Source organism: Ceratotherium simum, chromosome 35 (assembly GCF_057802395.1).
Source record: "Ceratotherium simum simum isolate JZ-2026a chromosome 35, ASM5780239v1, whole genome shotgun sequence".
Taxonomy (NCBI): Eukaryota; Metazoa; Chordata; class Mammalia; order Perissodactyla; family Rhinocerotidae; genus Ceratotherium; species Ceratotherium simum.
The window spans coordinates 3,511,131-3,530,297 of record NC_141934.1 but is presented as its reverse complement, the minus strand read 5'-3'; the positions used below and the strand labels follow the sequence as shown (position 1 = coordinate 3,530,297).

Sequence of the window (19,167 nt, the reverse complement as noted above, 5' to 3'; positions counted from 1 at the left end):
AAAGGGGCACTAGGAAACTTGCACAGAGATCAATATGTTCATCATACGTGGAGTAGTTTCCAGGCGTACACAAGTCAAAAGTCATCAAATTGTAAACTTTAAATACATGCAGTTTATTATGTCAATTCTACCTCAATACAGTTGTTGGGAAAAAAAAAAGGAATCCCAGGGCCACAAACACATTTAAGTGCCACATAGGCTCTTTCAGTTTTTAAGCTTTTTACTTATTCCCAGTATTTCAGAGTTTGTAACTGAATGCCGTACAGGGTTAAACCATGGTAGAACCAGATGCAGGCAGATACAGTCCAAAGGTGCTGTCTGATGGAAGACACCCTAGGTAGGCTCTAAAAGGCAGAAGGTCATGTCCTGAGTGTTCCATGACACAGGCTATATCTAGGTGATTCGCTACACGGACCTGCAAACACATCTAGCTTACATATGGTGGAATTCTTCACCAGATGATCACTACTGTACCCAGGATCCTTCCCATCTGTGAGGCAATGTTTTTTTAAAAATCATTATAAGGTTCTGCCAGGTTAGTGTCACGTTATTAGCTTCTCTACTTTCTTAAATAAGAGACAATAGTCTCTGTGACAGACTGCATTTTTCAAAAATGGCCATGGCAATATTTCTGGCCCTACATCTTCGGAACCTTGCTGTGCCCCATCAACAGGTGGCATCTGTTTCCCTTCCGCTTGTAACTGGGCAGGCCTTTGTGAGTGCCTTGACAAACAGAACGCGGCAGATGAGACACTATGTGACTTCCAAGAGTAGGTCAAAAAAGGTGAAGAGACTTTTGCCTGTCTCTCTTTCTGGGGACATTTGCCCTGGAATGCAGCCAGCATGCTGTCAGGAAGCCCAGGCTACATGGAGAAGCTGCATGTAGATTTCCAGTCACAGCCCAGTGAAAGTCTCAGCGACCAGCCACCATCAACCATCAGGCAGGTGAGGACGAGAGCCTCAGATGGTTCCAGCCCCTTCCGAGTGCCTCGGATGAAGCTGCGTGGAGTAGAGATGAGCTGTCCTCACTAAGCCCCACCCAAACCATAGATTTATGAGCTAAATAAACGTCATTGTTATTTTAAGCCATTAACTTTTGAGGTGGTGTTTGTTATGCAGCAGTAAATAACCAGACCAGCCTCCTTTCTCCTGGATTAAAGAGCCCATTCAGAAAGGAAACTAGTTTCTCTTTCCTCCTCCCCACAGTATCTAATGGTTAATTACCCTTTCCATAATTATATGTCATAAAGCAGCAAAAGAGCATCTTTACAAATAACCTGCTTCCACAAATGGAGAGGTCAACCTAAATTTCCTGAATGACCTCGGGCTAAACTCATTTGTGAGAAGCCAGAGCATCATGTATATAATGAAATTAACCTGTCAAATTTCAACTCTTCTGTAGATTTCACATTGTTATGTTGGCATCCCATCCAAAGTGCATGAAGCATAAGGAAAAAAAAAAGATTTCTCATGATGTAAGGAAGTAAAAGACTATTTGAGATGATACATAAAGATTCTTTGACCCAGACAATTTAATGATTCTGCTTTTAGCAAGATAATTAAGCAGCTCTTGAAAATGTTACTTATCTGATTTCACTTCTATTTCTCAGTGTTACTCATAATAAAAATATCTACTTACTGGAAACTTACTGAAGATTCCAGGACACTGCTGGGGAGGCAGGATGGCTTAGTAGAAAGAGCCTGGGGCTGGGTGCATGGAGACCCTATTGTATGACCTCAGGCAGCACGTCACCTTTCTGATTTGTAGTTTCCTCACCTGTGTCTGTGTGATTTCTAGGGGCCGTCTCAAGTCTGACTTTCTCCAACTTCTGAGAATGGAATTTGGGGTGCTGATTCAGGTGAAGCACTTCAAATTTTATCTAAGCAAATGAACTCCTGAGACAATTATCTCAAAGCTAACAGAGAGCACTGGCAATCACACTACTTTACTACATCACCAGGTTTTCTCTATGTCATCAGTGGGAGTTAAATGGGGAAAGAATGAAGGCAAGAGGAACAGAACCCTGAGTTAAGGAGAACGACAAGCCTCCATGGCCCTGTTAAAAATCCTCAAGTCCCTCCCACCTCCAGCACTTTCACAGGCCCATTCTGTTGATGAAATCTGAGAGACGGCTATTGCTGTTGACAGTCCATGCCTCCGCCAGGCAGCTGGGTCACCATTATAGAATATCTTTCCAAATTTATGGGCCCTGAATGTAGCTCTGAAAGATGCGCACAATGAGAAAAGTGAAGATCAGCATTTAAGAAGTGGTGCTATGTGTAATTCCTCCACTCTTTCACCTGTATAGAAATATCTAATTGGTGCCAGCCAGCGGGGAAAAAAAACTTGATTGAGTAGTGTTACCTGTTGCACACTAAAACACTGATCAAACTAATTTATGGTAATGGTACTAAACAATTAAATTAAAAAATTATAGCCCTGACATTTCTGGAAATAGATGTTAATAGTTACTGTCAAATCAAGTTTAACCAGAACACAAGAAGTACATTGTGATTCTGGGAAAACTCTGTTTCCCAGCTGCTATGTTTGGCATTAAAAGGAATCCCCTGAAAACAGGAAACAGTTCCTTCACTCCACTATGACCATGAGGCGATCGTCTAACCTCTGCTGTGTGCAACAGAGGACACAGGCCCAGGAAGAGCCTGGCGACATGAGTTCTCTCTATTCCCTGGTGGCTTCTTGTAGACACATGACCTTCTGGCCCGGCCACCATGAGCTTTCTGCATGAAGACATCATGTCATCAGGACAGAGAATGATTAGACCGTGGCAGTCCTGCCCCTTCACTGTAGAGAACTTGTGACTATATGCAAGTCCACATAAAGAATGGGTGCAACTACAAATCTGGCCATTCTTTTTCCCTTTGTTCAAGTATTTTTAATCCCTGGAACACAGTGATATTTACAAACAATAAGATCTTTCTGTATGCAAACAGCTTCCATGCAAAGTGACAATGTAAAATTAAAAAATTCAGACTTTCAACCTAGATTTGATTCAGGTCAAAACCCTTATCTACTGCCAGCATCTTTTTAATTTAACTCTGGGAAGCCAATCCTACAACCTAAGATTCCAGTTATAGAAGAGGAAATTAAAGCAACTCAGCTTTGCTTTGACTATCAGGAATTCTAAATGCATTATTTTAGCTGCTCTCTGTCTACTGGCAGGACTCCCAGCTTTCCTAACCTTTCCCATTCCACTCCCCCCTACCCCAGTCCTCACCTGAATCACAGGAAGATGCTAGGAAGGTGGAAAGGGAAGAAAGGGAAGGGAGAGTCAGGGGAAAGTGGCACTCTGTAATGTTTTCCCAAGAGAGACTGAAGCTCTATTTAAAAGTGAGGAGGGGTATCAACAGAAATAACATTCCACTTTCAACGTTAGACAGACAAGGAGAAGAGAAGTCATGTGTGCAGAGGATGCTTCTCTATTCCCCAGCCACTCCTAGCATGCAGTGACCAAGAAAATCACAAGAAACCTGAGCTTTTGGGGCCAATCTCTTCAGGAAAGGAAAGCTACCTTTATGCAGAGAATTCACTCACCCTACAAGCTTCAAAATGCGGGAATGAGTAGTGGCCTGAGGGAGTGCGGTGAGACCACAAGAGCCTGGCTTATCCAGGTAGACACTAGCAAGTGTCATATGAACACTTCACACAATTTATTAAGAGGACTTCCTTTTCTCCTATTTGTCTACAGATAGCCTAATATTTCAGAGGAGGCTGTAAAGGACTGAGTTATTTTTATCTGTCCATGAATTCTTACTCTACTGACTCTCTTCAATCCATGGGGACACACAACTCGGGGAGAATAAAGGGTAAGTGCTCCTTTGTTCTTGCTTAGTGCAAGAGGGTCAGGAAAATAAAAAAGAACCCCAAAAGGAAGCATGCTAGGAAACTGCTGGCTGTGCTGGAGCAGAGGTAGACAAATCCTCTCCCTAAAAAGCAAATATAAAACTGGATAAACAGTCAAAAATAATCATTTCAGGGCTGATTACGAAAACAGACTAAAACTTCAGGCAAGAAGAGTGGGGGGCTGTGACCCTCTTGCCTGAAGCTTTTTTCATCACTTTTCTTCTTTTAATTTTTGAAAAAACATAATATTGTATAAGGCAATAATTATAACACTACTATTGGGTTTATGACACAAATAAATCTAATATATATGACAATAATAGCACAAAGGAAGAGGGAGGAAATGGACCTACACTGGAGCAAAGTTGCTCTATTTTACCAAATTAAGTCAGAAAAACCTTAAAGTAAACTGTGATAAGATGTATATTGTAACCCCTAAAGTAATCATTAGGACAATAACCTTAAAAAACAGTAATATGGTAATACACATAGAAATGCACTAGAAAAATATATACCATGCTAAGTGTAATCAAAAGAAAGCTAGAGTGAGTATATTAATATCAGACAAAGTAGACTTCGGAGCAAAGAGCATTATCGTGGATAAAGAAGATCATTTCATAATGACAGAGGTGAATTTCTCAAGAGGACATAATCTTAACATTTATGTACCTAATAACAGTTTCAAAATACACAAAGCAAAAACTATTAGAACTGCAAGGAGAAACAGAGAAATGCATAACTACAGTCAAGAGATTCCAATACCCCTTGCTCAACAATTGACAGAGTAAGTAGACAGAAAATAGTTAAAGACACAGAAATGCACTCTAACCAATGGGACCTAATTGACATTTATAGAATATTCTCCAAACAACAGCAGAATAGCATTTTTTAAAACTATATACCATATTCTGGGTCAAAAAATGAGTCTCAATAAATTTAAAAGGGATTCAAGTCATAGACAGTATGTTCTCTGACCACAATGGAATTAAATAAGAAATCAAAACAGAAAGATCTCTGGAAAATCCTCAAGTATTTGGAAACTAAATGGTATACTTCTAAATAATCCATAGGTCAAAAGAAGAAATCTGAAAGGAAATTAAAATAGTAAGTATTTTAAACAGAATGAAAATGAATACACAATATATAAAAGTTTGTGGGTACTAAAGTGGTATTTAGCGGAAATTTCTAGCAATAAATGTCTATGGCAGAAAAAAAGAAAAGCTTCAAATCAAGACAACAATTTCTATCTTAAGAAACTAAAGAAGAGCAAATAAAACCCAAAGTAAGCAGAAGGGAAATAATAAAGACCAGAGTACAAGGGAAGAGAGTAAGACAAGTAGAAAGAAACAGAGAAGAACTACAAAAACATCCAGAAAACAAGTAACAAAATAGCAATAAGTACATACCTATCAATAATTACTTTAAATGTAAATGGACTAAATGCTCCAATGAAAAGACATAGAGTGGGGGGCCAGCCCAGACATAGAGTCAGGGGCCGGCTTGGTGGCGCAAGCGGTTAAGTGCGCACGCTCTGCTGCGGCGGCCCTGGGTTCGCCGGTTCGGACCCCAGGCACGCACCAACGCACTGCTTGGCAAGCCACGCTGTGGCAGCGTTCCATATAAAGTGGAGGAAGATGGGCACGGATGTTAGCCCAGGGCCAGTCTTCCTCAGCAAAAAAAGAGGATTGGGAAATGTTAGCACAGGGCTGATTTTCCTCACAAAAAAAAAAAAAAAAAAAAGACAGTGGCTGAATAGATAAAAAAACAAGACCCGTATACACGCTGCCTACAACAGACACACTTCAGATCTAAAGACACTCACAGACTGAAAGTGAAAGATGGAAAAAAATATTCCATGCAAATGAAGTAAAGAGAAAGCTGGGGTAGAAATACTTATATCAGACAAAATAGACTTTAAAACAAAAACTGTAATGAGAGACAAAAAAGGGCGTTACATAATGATAAAGGGAACCATCCAACAAGAGGATATAACACTTGTAAATATCTATGTGCCCAACATAGGAGCACCTAAATACATAAAGCAAATATCAGTAAACATAAAAGGAGAAATTGACAGAAACACAATAATAGTAGAGGACTTTAACACTCCACTTACATCAATGGAAAGATCATCCAGACAGAAGATCAATAAGGAAACACTGGCCTTAAAGGATGCATTCGGCCAGGTGGACTTTAGAGATATATACAAAACATTCCATTTAAAAACAGCAGAATACACATTCTTTTTGAATGCACATGGAACATTCTCCAGGATAGATAGCATAGGCTACAAAACAAGTCTTAATAAATTTAAGAAGACTGAAATCATATCAAGCATCTTTCCTGATCACAACAGTATGATACCAGAAATCAACAACAAGAAGAAAACTGGAAAAAACAGAAACAGTTGGAGGCTAAACAATATGCTACTAAACAACCAATGGGTCATGAAGAAATCAAAGAGAAATCAAAAAATACCTTGAGACAAATGAAAACAAAAACACAACAGTCCATAATTTAAGAAATGTAGCAAAAGTAGTTATCTAAGAGGGAAGTTTATAGCAACACAGGCCTATCTCAAGAAACAAGAAAAATCTCAAACAATCTAACTTTATACCTAAAGGAACTAGAAAAAGAAGAATAAACAAAGCCCAGGCCGGCCCCGTGGCTTAGCGGTTAAGTGCGCGCACTCCACTGCTGGCGGCCCAGGTTCGCATCCCGGGTGCGCACCGACACACCGCTTCTCCGGCCATGCTGAGGTCGCGTCCCACATACAGCAACTAGAAGGTTGTGCAGCTATGACATACAACTATCTACTGGGGCTTTGGGGGAAAAAAATAAATTAATTAATTAAAAAACAAAAAACAAAGCCCAAAGTTAGCAGAAGGAAGGATATAATAAAGATCAAAATGGGACTAAATGAATGAAAGACTAAAAAAAAGAAAAAAAAATCAATGAAACTAGAAGCTGGTTCTTTGAAAAGATAAACAAAATTGACAAATCATTAGCCAGAATCAAGAAAAAAAGAGAGGGCTCAAATAAATAAAATCAGAAATGAAAGAGAAGAAGTTACAACAGACACCACAGAAACACAAAGGATCATAAGAAATTATTATGAACAGTTATATGTCAACAAATTGAACAACCTAGAAGAAATGTATAAATTCCGAGAATCACACAATCTTCCAAGACTGAACAACAAAGAAACAGCAAATTTGAATAGACTGTTACTAGTAATGAAATTGAATCAGTAATCAAAAAACTCCCAACAAACAAAACTCCAGGACCAGACAGCTTCACAGGTGAATTCTACCAAATATTTAAAGAAAAGTTAATATCTATCCTTCTCAAACTACTCCAAAAAAATGAAGAGGAAGGATCACTCCCAAACTCACTCTACAAGGCCAGCATTACTCTGATACCAAAACCAGACACAGACGTCACAAAAAAGGGAAATTATAGGCCAATATCCCCGATGAACATAGATGTAAAAATCCTCAACAAAATATTAGCAAACCGAATTGAACAACACATCAAAAGGATCATACACCATAATCAAGTGGGATTTATTCCAGGGATGCAAGGATGGTTCAATATCTGCAAATCAATGTGACACATCAGATTAAAAAAAAAGGACAGAATCATACGATTATCTCAATAGATGCAGAAAAAGCAGATGACAAAATTCAATATCTATTTATGATAAAAACCCTCAAGAAAGTGGGTATAGAGTGAACACACATCAAAATAATAAAGGCCATATACAACAAACTCACAAGTAACATCATAGCTAACGGTGAAAAGCTGAAAACGTTTCCTCTAAGATCAGGAACAAGACAAGGATGCCCACTCTCGCCACTCTTATTCAACATAGTGTTGCAAGTCCTAGCCAGAGCAATCAGACAAGAAAATAAATAAATAAAAGACATCCAAATTGGAAAGGAAGAAGTAAAACTGTCACTATTTGCAGATGACATCATACTATATACGGAAAACCCTAAAGACTCCACCAAAAAACCATTAGAACTAATAAATGAATTCAGTGAAACTGCAGGATACAAAACAAATATACAGAAATCAGTTGCATTTCTATATAATAACAACGAATTACCAGAAAGAGAAATTAAGAAAACAATCCCATTCACAATTACATTGAAAAGAAAATACCTAGGAATAAATTTAATGATAAAGGTGAAAGACCCGTCTACTGAAAACTATATGACACTGATGAAAGAAATTAACGATGACACAAAGAAATGAAAACATATACCGTGCATATGGATTGGAAGAATTAATATTGTTAGAATGTCCAAACGACCCAAAGCAATCTACAGATTCAACGCAATTCCTATTAAAAGACCAATGGCATTTTTCACAGAACTGGAACAACTAATCCTAAAATCTGTATGGAACCACAAAAAACCCTGAATAGTCAAAGCAATCTTGAGAAAGAAGAACAAAGCTGGAGATATCACACTCCCTGATTTTGAACTATACTACAAAACTATAGTAATCAAAACAGTATGGCGATGGCAAAAGAAAAGACACACAGATCAATAGAATAGAATAAAAAGCCCAGAAATAAACCCACACCTATGTGGTCAATTAATTTATAACAGAGGAGACAAGAATATATAACGGGGAAAAGACAGTCTCTTCAATAAATGGTGTTGGGAAAACTGGACAGATATATGCAAAAGAATGAAACTGGACCAGTTTCTTATACCATAGACAAAAATAAACTCAAAATGGATTAAAGACTTAAATGTAAGACCTGAAACCACAAAACTCCTAGAATAAAATGTAGATAGTAAACTCTTTTTGATCTTAGCAATATATTTTTGAATCTGTCTCCTCAGGCAAGGGCAACAAAAGCAAAAATAAACAAATGGGACTACATCAAACTAAAAAGCTTTTGCACAGCAAAGTTAACCATCAAGAAAACAAAAAGGCAATCTACTGAATAGAATAATATATTTGCAAATGATATATCTGATAAGGGGTTAATATCCAAAGTATATAAAAAACTCATACAACTCAATACCAACCAACCAAACAATCCAATTAAAAAATGGGCAGAGGACCTGAATAGATATTTTTCCAAAGATAAGAGATGGCCAATAGATATGAAAAGATGGCTCAACATCAATAATCATCAGGGAAATACAAATCAAAACCACAATGAGATGTCACTTCACACCTGTCGGAATGGCTATTATCAAAAAGACAACAAATAACAAGTGTTGGCAAAGATGTGGAAAAAAGGGAACCCTTGTGCACTGTTGATGGGAATATAAACTGGTACGACCACTACAGAAAACAGTATGGAAGTTCCTAAAAAAATTAAAAATAGAACCATCATACAATCCAGCAATACCACTTCTGGGTATTTATCTGAAGAAAACAAAAACACTGGGGCCAGCCTGGTGGTGTAGTGGTTAAGTTCGCATGCTCTGCTTCGGCAGCCCGGGGATCACAGGTTCAGATCCCGGGCGTGCACCCATCCACCACTTGTTAGGCCATGCTGTGGCAGGCATCCCACATATTTAAAAAAAAAAAAAAAAATGGAGAAAGATGGGCACGGATGGTAGCTCAGGGCCAATCTTCCTCAGAAAAAAGAGGAGGATTGGCAATGGATGTTGGCTCAGCCTAATCTTTCTCAAAAAATAAAAAAACAGTAATTTGAAAATATATACGCACCCCCATGTTCACAGCATTATTTACAATAGCCAAGATATGGAAAGAACCTAAGCATCTATCAACAGATGAACAGATAAAGAAGATGTGGTATACAAGGGAATATTACTCAGCCATAAAAAAAAGAATGAAATCCTCCTATTTGTGACAGCATGGATGGATCTAGAAGGTATTATGCCACGTGAAATAAGCTAGACAGAGAAAGAATACCATATGATTTCACTTACATGGGGAATCTAAAAACAAACCAAATGGACAAACAAAAAAAAACACAGACAGACTCATAGATACAGAGAACAAACCGGCAGTTGCCAGAGGCAGTCGGGGTCAGGAAGGGCCAAAGAGGTGAAGGGGATAAGAAGTACAAACTTTCAGTCATAAAATAAATGAATCATGGAGATGTAATGTCCAGCAGAGGGAATATAGTCAACAATATTGTAATAACTTTGTATGGTGACAAATGGTTACTAGTCTTATCAGGGTGATCATTTTGTAATGTAAATAAATGTCAAATCACTGTGTTGTACACCTGAAACTAATACAATATTGTATGTCAACTATACTTCAATAAAAACAAAATCAGTCTAGGGGCCGGCCTGCTGGCGCAAGTGGTTAAGTGCGCACGCTCCACTAAGGCAACCCAGGGTTCGCCGGTTCGGATCCCGGGCGTGCACAGACGCACCACTTGGCAAGCCATGCTGTGGCAGCATCCCATATAAAGTAGAGGAAGATGGGTATGGATGTTAGCCCAGGGCCAGTCTTCCTCAGCAAAAAGAGGAGGATTGGCAGATGTTAGCTCAGGGCTGATCTTCCTCACAAAAAAAAATATATATATATCAGTCTCAATCTTAAAAATAAAATAAAATAAAGACCAGAGTACAGATCTGAAATGGAGAAACAAAAACAATAAATAAAATAAAAAACCAGTTCATTGAGAAGATAAATTTGATAAATTTTTAGCGAGATTAATCAGGAAAAAAGAGAGAATACACAAATTGCAGTATCAGGAATGAGAGCAGAGACAACACTTCAGACTCTACAAATATCTAAGAGATAATAAATGAGTATTATGAACAAGTTTATGCCAATAAATTCAATAACTCAGGTGAAATGGACAGATTCCCTGAAAGACACAAACAAAGCTCACTCAAGAAGTATCTATATAGGGCCGGCCCCATGGCTTAGCGGTTAAGTGCACGTGCTCCGCTGCTGGTGACCCGGGTTCGGATCCCGGGCGCGCACCGACGCACTGCTTCTCCAGCCATGCTGAGGCCGCGTCCCACATACAGCAACTAGAAGGAAGTGCAGCTATGACATACAACTATCTACTGGGGCTTTGGGGGAAAAAATAAATAAAAATTAAAAAAAAAAAAAAAAAAAGAGGAAGTATCTATATAAAAAATTGGATTTGTAGTTACAAACTTTTCCACAAAAAAAACTCCAGGCCCAGACGGCTTCACTGGAGAATTCTACCACATGTTTAAGGAAGAAATAATACCAACAGTACATTACCTTTTCCAGAAAACTAAAGAAGAGAATTCTTACCAACTCATTCCACGAGGTCATTACTCTGATACCAAATCCTGGTAAAGACATTAGAAACTGGGGCTGGCCCAACAGCACAGTAGTTAAGTTCACAAACTCTGCTTCAGCTGCCCAGGGTTCGCGGGTTCGGATCCCGGGCATGGACCTACACACTGCTTGTCATGCCACGCTGTGGCAGCATCCCACATATAAAAAAAAAAAAAAAAGAGGAGGATTGGCACAGATGTTAGCTCAGGGCCAATCTTCCTCACCATAAAAAAAAAAAGAAGACATTATAAACAAAGAAAACTATAGAACAATATTCCTCATAAACACAGATGCAAAAATTCTAAACAAAATTTTAGCAAACTGAATCCAACAATACAGAAAAAGGATAATACATCATAACCAAGTGGAGTTTGTCCCAGGAATGCAAGTTTGGTTTAACATTCAAAAATAAATTATTTAAACAAACAAAAAATCAAAGAAGAAATCACAAGGAAAATTAGAAAATAATTAGAAACAAAATGCAAATTAAAACACAACGTAACAAAACTTATGGGACAGAGCAAAAGCAATGTTAAGTGGGAAATTTATAGCTATAAACTCTCACACATTAAGAAATAAGAAAGATCTCAAGTCAACAAACTAACTTTATATCTTAAGGAGCTAGAAAAAGAACAAATTAAACCCAAAGCTAGCAGAAGGAATGAAATAATAAAGATTAGGGCAGAGATAAAGAAAATAGAGAATAGAAAAACATTATAGAAAAATCAATGAAACCAAAAGTTGGTTCTTTGAAAAGGTCAACAAAATTGACAAACTTCTAGCTAGACAAACTAAGAAAAAGAGAGAGAACACTCAAATTACTAAAGTCAGAAATGAAAGTGAAGACATGACTACTGATTCTACAAAAATGAAATGGATTATGAGAGAGCACTATAAACAATTGTTTGCCAACAAACTGGATAACCTAGATGAACTGGACAAATTCCTAGAAAAACAAAACCTAACAAGACTGAATTATGAAGAAATAGAAAATCTGAGTAGATCTTTACCTAGTAAAGAGATTGAATCTGTAATCAAAAACCTCCTGACAAAGAAAAGCCTTGGACCTGATGGCTTCACTGGTGAATTCTACCAAACATCTAAAGAAGAAACAACACCAATCCTTCTCACACTTTTTCCAAAAAGCAAAGAGAAGCGAACACCCCTTAACTCATTCTATGAAGCCAATATTACCCTGATACCAAAGTCAGACAAAGACACAACAAGAAAACAAAACTAGAGAAAAATATCCCTTATGAATACTGATGCAAAACTCCTCAACAAAATACTAGCAAACCAAATTCAGCAGCATATTAAAAGGATCATTCACCATGACCAAGTGGGATTTATTCTTGGAATGCAAGGATGGTTCAACATGTGAAAATCAATTAATGTGTAATATACCACATTAACAGAATGAAGGAAAAAAACCACATGATTATCTCAATTGATGCAGAAAAAGCAGCTGATAAAATGCTAACACCCTTTCATGATAAAAACACTCAACAAACTAGGAACACAAGGAAACTACCTCAATGTAATAAAAGCCATATATGAAAACCCCCCAGCAAACATCATACTCAATGGTGAAAGACTGAAAGCTTTTCCTCTAACATCAGGAACAAGTGAAGGATGTCCACTTTCACCACTTCCATTCAAAATAGTACTGGAAGTTCTAGCTAGAACAATTAGGCAAGAAAGAGAAATAAAAGACATTCAAAATGGAAAGGAAGAAGTAAAATGATCTCTGTAGATGATATGATCTTATATGTAAAAAACCCCAAAAATTCCATGAAAAAACTGTTAAAGTTAAGAAATTAACTCACCAAAGTAGCAGGATACAAAGTCAAATAAAATCAGTTGCTTTTCTATACACTAACAATGAATGATCTGAAAAGGAAATTACAAAATTCCATTTACAATAGCATCAAAAAACCCCCAAAAACTCAGGAATCAACTTAACCCAGGAGGGGAAAGATTTGTACAATAAAAAATACAAAACATGCTGAAAGAAATTAAAGAAGACATAAATAAACAGAAAGACATCCCATGTTCATGGATTGGAAGACTCAATATTGTTAATGTTAATAGTTAATATTGCCCAAAGCAATCTACAGATTCAACTCAATCTAACTATCAAAATCCCAATTACATTTTTTGTACAAATAGAAAAACTCATCCTAAAATTCATATGGAATCTCAAGGGACCCCAAATAGCCAAAACAATCTTGAAAAAGAATAAAGCTGGAGGACTCACACTTTCTAATTTCAAATCTTACTACATAGCTACAGTAATCAAAACAGTGTGGTACTGGTACAGGGAGAGAATGGAATAGAATAGAGAGACTGGAAATAAATGATGAGGTTATTTATTTATAAATAAATAAATGTAAATAGTTTTTGACAAGGGTGCCAAGACTATTCGATGGAGAAAGGACAGTCTTTTCAACAAAATGGTGTTGGGAAAACTGGATATGCACATGCAGAAGAATTAAGTTGGCCCCTTACCTTACACCATATTCAAAAATTAACTCAAAATGGATCAAGGACCTAAATGTAAGACCTAAAATTATAACACTTCTGAGAAGAAAACACAGGGCAAAAGTTGTAACATTGGCCTTAAACGACACACTAGAACAGATGGACCTAACAGATATATACAGAGCATTCCATCCAAAAACCGAAGAATACACGTTCTTTTCAAATGCACATGGAACATTCTCCAGGATTGATCACATATTAGGCCACAAAACAAGTCTCCATAAATTTAAGAAGACTGAAATAATACCAAGCATCTTTTCTGACCACAACGGTATGAAACTAGAAATCAACTATAGGAAGAAAATCAGAAAAGCCACAAATGCGTGGAGATCAAACAAAATGCTACTGAACAACGACTGGGTTAATGAAGAAATCAAAGAAGAAATCAAAAAATACCTAGAGACAAATGAAAATGAAAATACGTCATGCCAGAATTTATGGGATACAGCAAAAGCGGTTCTAAGAGGGAAGTTTATAGCGATATAGGCCTATCTGAACAAACAAGAAAAATCTCAAATAAACAATCTAACAATGCACCTAAAGGAACTGGAAAAAGAAGAACAAACAAAGCCCAAAATCAGTAGAAGAAGGGAAATAATAAAAATCAGAGCAGAAATAAATGAAATAGAGACCAAAAAAACAATAGAAAAAATTAATAAAACCAAGAACTGGTTCTTTGAAAAGATCAACAAAATTGACAAACCTTTCACCAAGAAAAAAAGAGAGAAGGCACAAATAAGTAAAATCAGAAATGAAAGAGGAGAGGTTACAACAGACACCTCAGAAATACAAAAGATTATAAGAGAATACTATGAAAAGCTATATGCCAACCAATTCGACAATCCAGAAGAAATGGATAAATTCTTAGAATCATACAACCTTCCAAAATTGGATCAAGAAGAAGTAGAGAATTTGAATAGACCAATCAACAGTAAGGAGATCGAAACAGTAATCACGAACCTCCCCAAAAATAAAAGTCCAGGACCAGACGGCTTCCCTGGTGAATTCTACCAAACATTCAAAGAAGACTTAATACCTATCCTTCTCAAACTCTTCCAAAAAATTGAGGAGGGGGGGAAGCTCCCTAACTCATTCCACGAAGCTGACATTACCCTGATACCAACACCAGACAAGGACAACACAAAAAAAGAAAATTACAGGCCAATATCACTGATGAACATTGATGCAAAAATCCTCAACAAAATACTAGCAAATCGCATACAACAATACGTTAAAAAGATTATACACCATGATCAAGTGGGATTTATTCCAGGTATGCAGGGATGGTTTAACATTTGCAAATCAATCAACGTAATACACCACATTAATAAAATGAAGAATAAAAATCACATGATCATCTCAATAGATGAAGAGAAAGCATTTGACAAGATACAGCATCCATTTATGATAAAAACTGAATAAAATGGGTATAGAAGGAAAGTACCTCAACATAATAAAGACCATATATGACAAACCCACAGCTAATATCATCCTCAATGGTGAAAAACTGAAAGCTATCCCTCTAAGAACGGGAACAGACAAGGATGCCCACTGTCACCACTCCTATTTAACATAGTACTGGAAGTCCTAGCCAGAGCAATCAGGCAAGAGAAAGAAATAAAAGGGATCCAAATTGGAAAGGAAGAAGTGAAACTGTCACTATTTGCAGATGACATGATTTTATATATAGAAAACCCTAAAGAATCCACCAAAAAACTTTTAGAAGTAATAAACGAATACGGTAAAGTTGCAGGTTACAAAATCAACATACAAAAATCAGTTGCATTTCTATACACTAACAACGAAGTAGCAGAAAGAGAAATTAAGAATACCATCCCATTTACAATTGCAACAAAAAGAATAAAATACTTAGGAATAAACTTAACCAAAGAGGTGAAAGATCTGTACACTGAAAACTATAAAACATTTCTGAAAGAAACTGAAGACGACACAAAGAAATGGAAAGACATTCCGTGCTCTTGGATTGGAAGAATTAACATAGTTAAGATGTCCATACTTCCTAAAGCAATCTATAGATTCAATGCAATCCCTATCAAAGTTCCAACAATATTTTTCACAGAAATAGAGCAAAGAATCCTAAAATTTATATGGAACAACAAAAGACCCCGAATAGCTAAAGGAATCCTGAGAAAAAAGAACAAAGCTGGAGGTATCACACTCCCTGATTTCAAAATATACTACAAAGCTATAGTAACCAAAACAGCATGGTACTGGCACAAAAACAGACACACACAGATCAATGGAATAGAATCGAAAGCCCAGAAATAAACCCACACATCTATGGACAGCTAATCTTTGACAAAGGAGCCAAGAACATACAATGGGGAAAAGAAAGTCTCTTGAACAAATGGTGTTGGGAAAACTGGATAGCCACGTGCAAAAAAATCAAAGTAGACCCTTACCTTACACCATACACAAAAATTAACTCCAAATGGATTAAAGACTTGAATGTAAGACCTGAAACCATGAAACTTCTAGAAGAAAACATAGGCAGTACGCTCTTCGACATCAGTCTTAGCAACATATTTTCAAGCACCATGTCTGACCGGGCAAGAGAAACAACAGAAAAAATACACAAATGGGACTACATCAAACTAAAAAGCTTCTGCACAGCAAAGGAAACCATCAACAAAACAAAAAGACAACCTAACAATGAGGAGAAGATATTTGCAAACCATACATCTGATAAGGGGTTAATCTCCAAAATATATAAAGAACCCATACATCTCAACAACAAAAAAACTAACAACCCAATTAAAAAACGGGCAAAAGACCTGAACAGACATTTCAAAGAAGATATACAGATGGCCAACAGACACATGAAAAGATGTTCAAAATCACTAACTATCAGGGAAATGCAAATCAAAACTACAATGAGATATCACCTCACGCCCATCAAAATGGCTATAATTAACAAGATAGGAAACAACACGTGTTGGAGAGGATGTGGAGAGAAGGGAACTCTCATACACTGCTGGTGGGAGTGCAAACTGGTGCAGCCACTATGGAAAACAGTATGGAGATTCCTCAAAAAATCAAGGATAGAACTACCATATGATCCAGCTATTCCACTGTTGGGTATTTATCCAAAGAACTTGAAAACACCAATTTGTAAAGGTATATGCACCCCTGTGTTCATTGCAGCGTTATTCACAATAGGCAAGACTTGGAAGCAACCTAAGTGCCCATCAGGGGACGAATGGATAAAGAAGATGTGGTATATATACACAATGGAATACTACTCAGCCATAAGAAACGATGAAATCCAGCCATTTGTGACAACATGGATGGACATTGAGGGTATAATGCAAAGTGAAATAAGTCAGAGGGAGAAGGTCAAATACCGTATGATTTCCTTCATTAAGTAGTAGATAATAACAATAATAAACAAACACATAGGGACAGAGATTGGATTGGTGGTTACCAGAGGGGAAGGGGGGAGGGAGGAGGGGGTGAAAGGGATAATTCGGTACATGTTTGTGGTGATGGGTCGTAATTAGTATTTGGGTGGTGAACATGATGTAATCTATGCAGAAATAGAAGTAGATGTACACCTGAAATTTTTACAATGTTATAAACCAATGTTACTGCAATAAACAAAAAATTTAAAAAAAAAAAAAGTTGTACAACATTAGATTTGTCAATGATTTCTTGGGTATGACACCAAAGGCACAAGCAATAAACAAACAAAAAAAATAAGACAAACTGCACTTATAAGGGCAACTCACAGAATGGGAGAAAATAATTGCAAATCATATATCTGATAAGGGATTAATATCCAGAATATATAGAGAACTCCCACAACTTAACAAAAAATCATACGACCCTATTCAAAAACCCTAGGCAAAGGACTTGAATTGACATTCTCCAAAGAAGATGTACCAATGGCCACTCGCACATGAACAGATGCTCAACATCACTAATTACTAGGGAAATGCAAATCAAAACTACAATGAGATACCACTGAACTGCACACTTAAAAATGGTTAAGATGGTAAATTTTGTTATGTGTATTTTACCACAATAAAAAGATTTTTAAAAATAAATAAATGAATGCAATTCTCCATATTAACAAATCAAAAAAGAAAAACCATATTATCATCTCAACAGATACAGAAAAAGCATTTGACAAAATCTGGCATCACTTCCTGATAAAAACTCTCAGCAATCTAGGAATAGAAGGGAACTTTCTCAGCCTGATCAAAGGCATTGACAAAACCTAGAGCTAACATTATGCTTAATGGTAAAAGACTGAATGCTTTCCCTCTAAGATAGGGGTCAGAAAACTATGGCCCTCCTGCCTCTTTTGATTGAAACACAGCCATGCCTATTCATTTATGTATTATCTATGGTAAATTTAGAGGTACAATGGCAGAGTCAAACAGCTGCAATAGAGACTTACGACCCACAAAGTCTAAAATATTTACTGTTTGGTCTCTTAAGAAAAAAATTTGCTGACCCCTGACCTAAAATCAGAAACAAGACAGGATATCCACTCCCATCACTTCTATTCAACATTGTATTGGAGCTTCCAGCCAGTGCAGTAAGTCAAGAAAAAGGAATAAAAGTGATCTAGATTGTAAAGGAAGAATTAAAACTATCTTTAGTTATAGATGACAAAATTGTCTATGTAGAAAATGACAAAATTCATATTTTTTCCATTTTTTCTAAGTACTAGCTACCCAGTATTTATAACCCAGAAAGCCTCCCTTGACCCTCCTAAAAGTAACCACTATTCTGAGTAACCACTACTGTAACCACCACTACATCATAATAGATTCATCCTGCCACTTTGGGGGCTTCAATTAAACTGAATCACACAGTTTGTGCTCTCATATCTGGCCGCTTCTTCTCAATATTATGTGTGTGAGATTCATCCATGTTGCAACAGTTTGCTCTTTTTTGTTTCAATACAGTACTCTATATATCACAATTTATCTATCCATTTACCTCTTGATGAATATTTGAGTTGTCTCCAGTTTTCACTCTTATCAAGACTGTAAACAATCTCATACATGTCTTTTGGTGAACACATGTATGCATTTCTGTTGGGTATAAACCTGGGAGTAAAACTGCTTGCTCCTGTGACATGTGAACATTCAGCTTCAGCACATACTTCCAAACAGTTTTCCAAAGTGCTCAAACACTTTAAAATTCCATCGGCAATGTCTACTGGCCATGGGATATCCTTTTTTTATGAAGTGCCTGTGAATTCTTTTTTTTTTTATTTCTTGCTGAGGAAGATTAGCCCTGAGCTAACATCTGTTGCCAATCTTCTTTTTTTTTTTTTTTTGCTTGAGGAAGGTCAGCCCTGAGCTAACCTCTGTACCAATCTTCCTCCACTTTATATGTGGGTTGCCGCCACAGCATAGCCAACGAATGGTGTATGTCCGCGCCGGGGATCTGAACCCGCAAACCTGGGCCACCAAAGTGGAACACGCTGAACCCAACCACAATGTCATGGGGCCAGC

The 19,167-nt window shown here is 37.1% G+C and overlaps 1 protein-coding gene across 3 annotated transcripts in view; it reads right to left on the bottom strand.

The window, feature by feature from the left end:
* The window catches only part of SPECC1L (sperm antigen with calponin homology and coiled-coil domains 1 like), a 157,367-nt gene that overhangs the window by 20,532 nt on the left and 117,668 nt on the right, over nucleotides 1-19,167 (bottom strand). The window contains exon 15 of one of the 3 annotated variants that reach the window (XM_087423844.1): nucleotides 12,961-13,024. The exons of the other annotated variants lie outside the window; for them this stretch is intronic. Coding sequence (XP_087279970.1) covers nucleotides 13,010-13,024 — 15 coding nt within the window. The 3' untranslated portion in view covers nucleotides 12,961-13,009. The remainder of the gene's footprint in view (nucleotides 1-12,960; nucleotides 13,025-19,167) is intronic. 3 annotated transcript variants of the gene reach the window in all.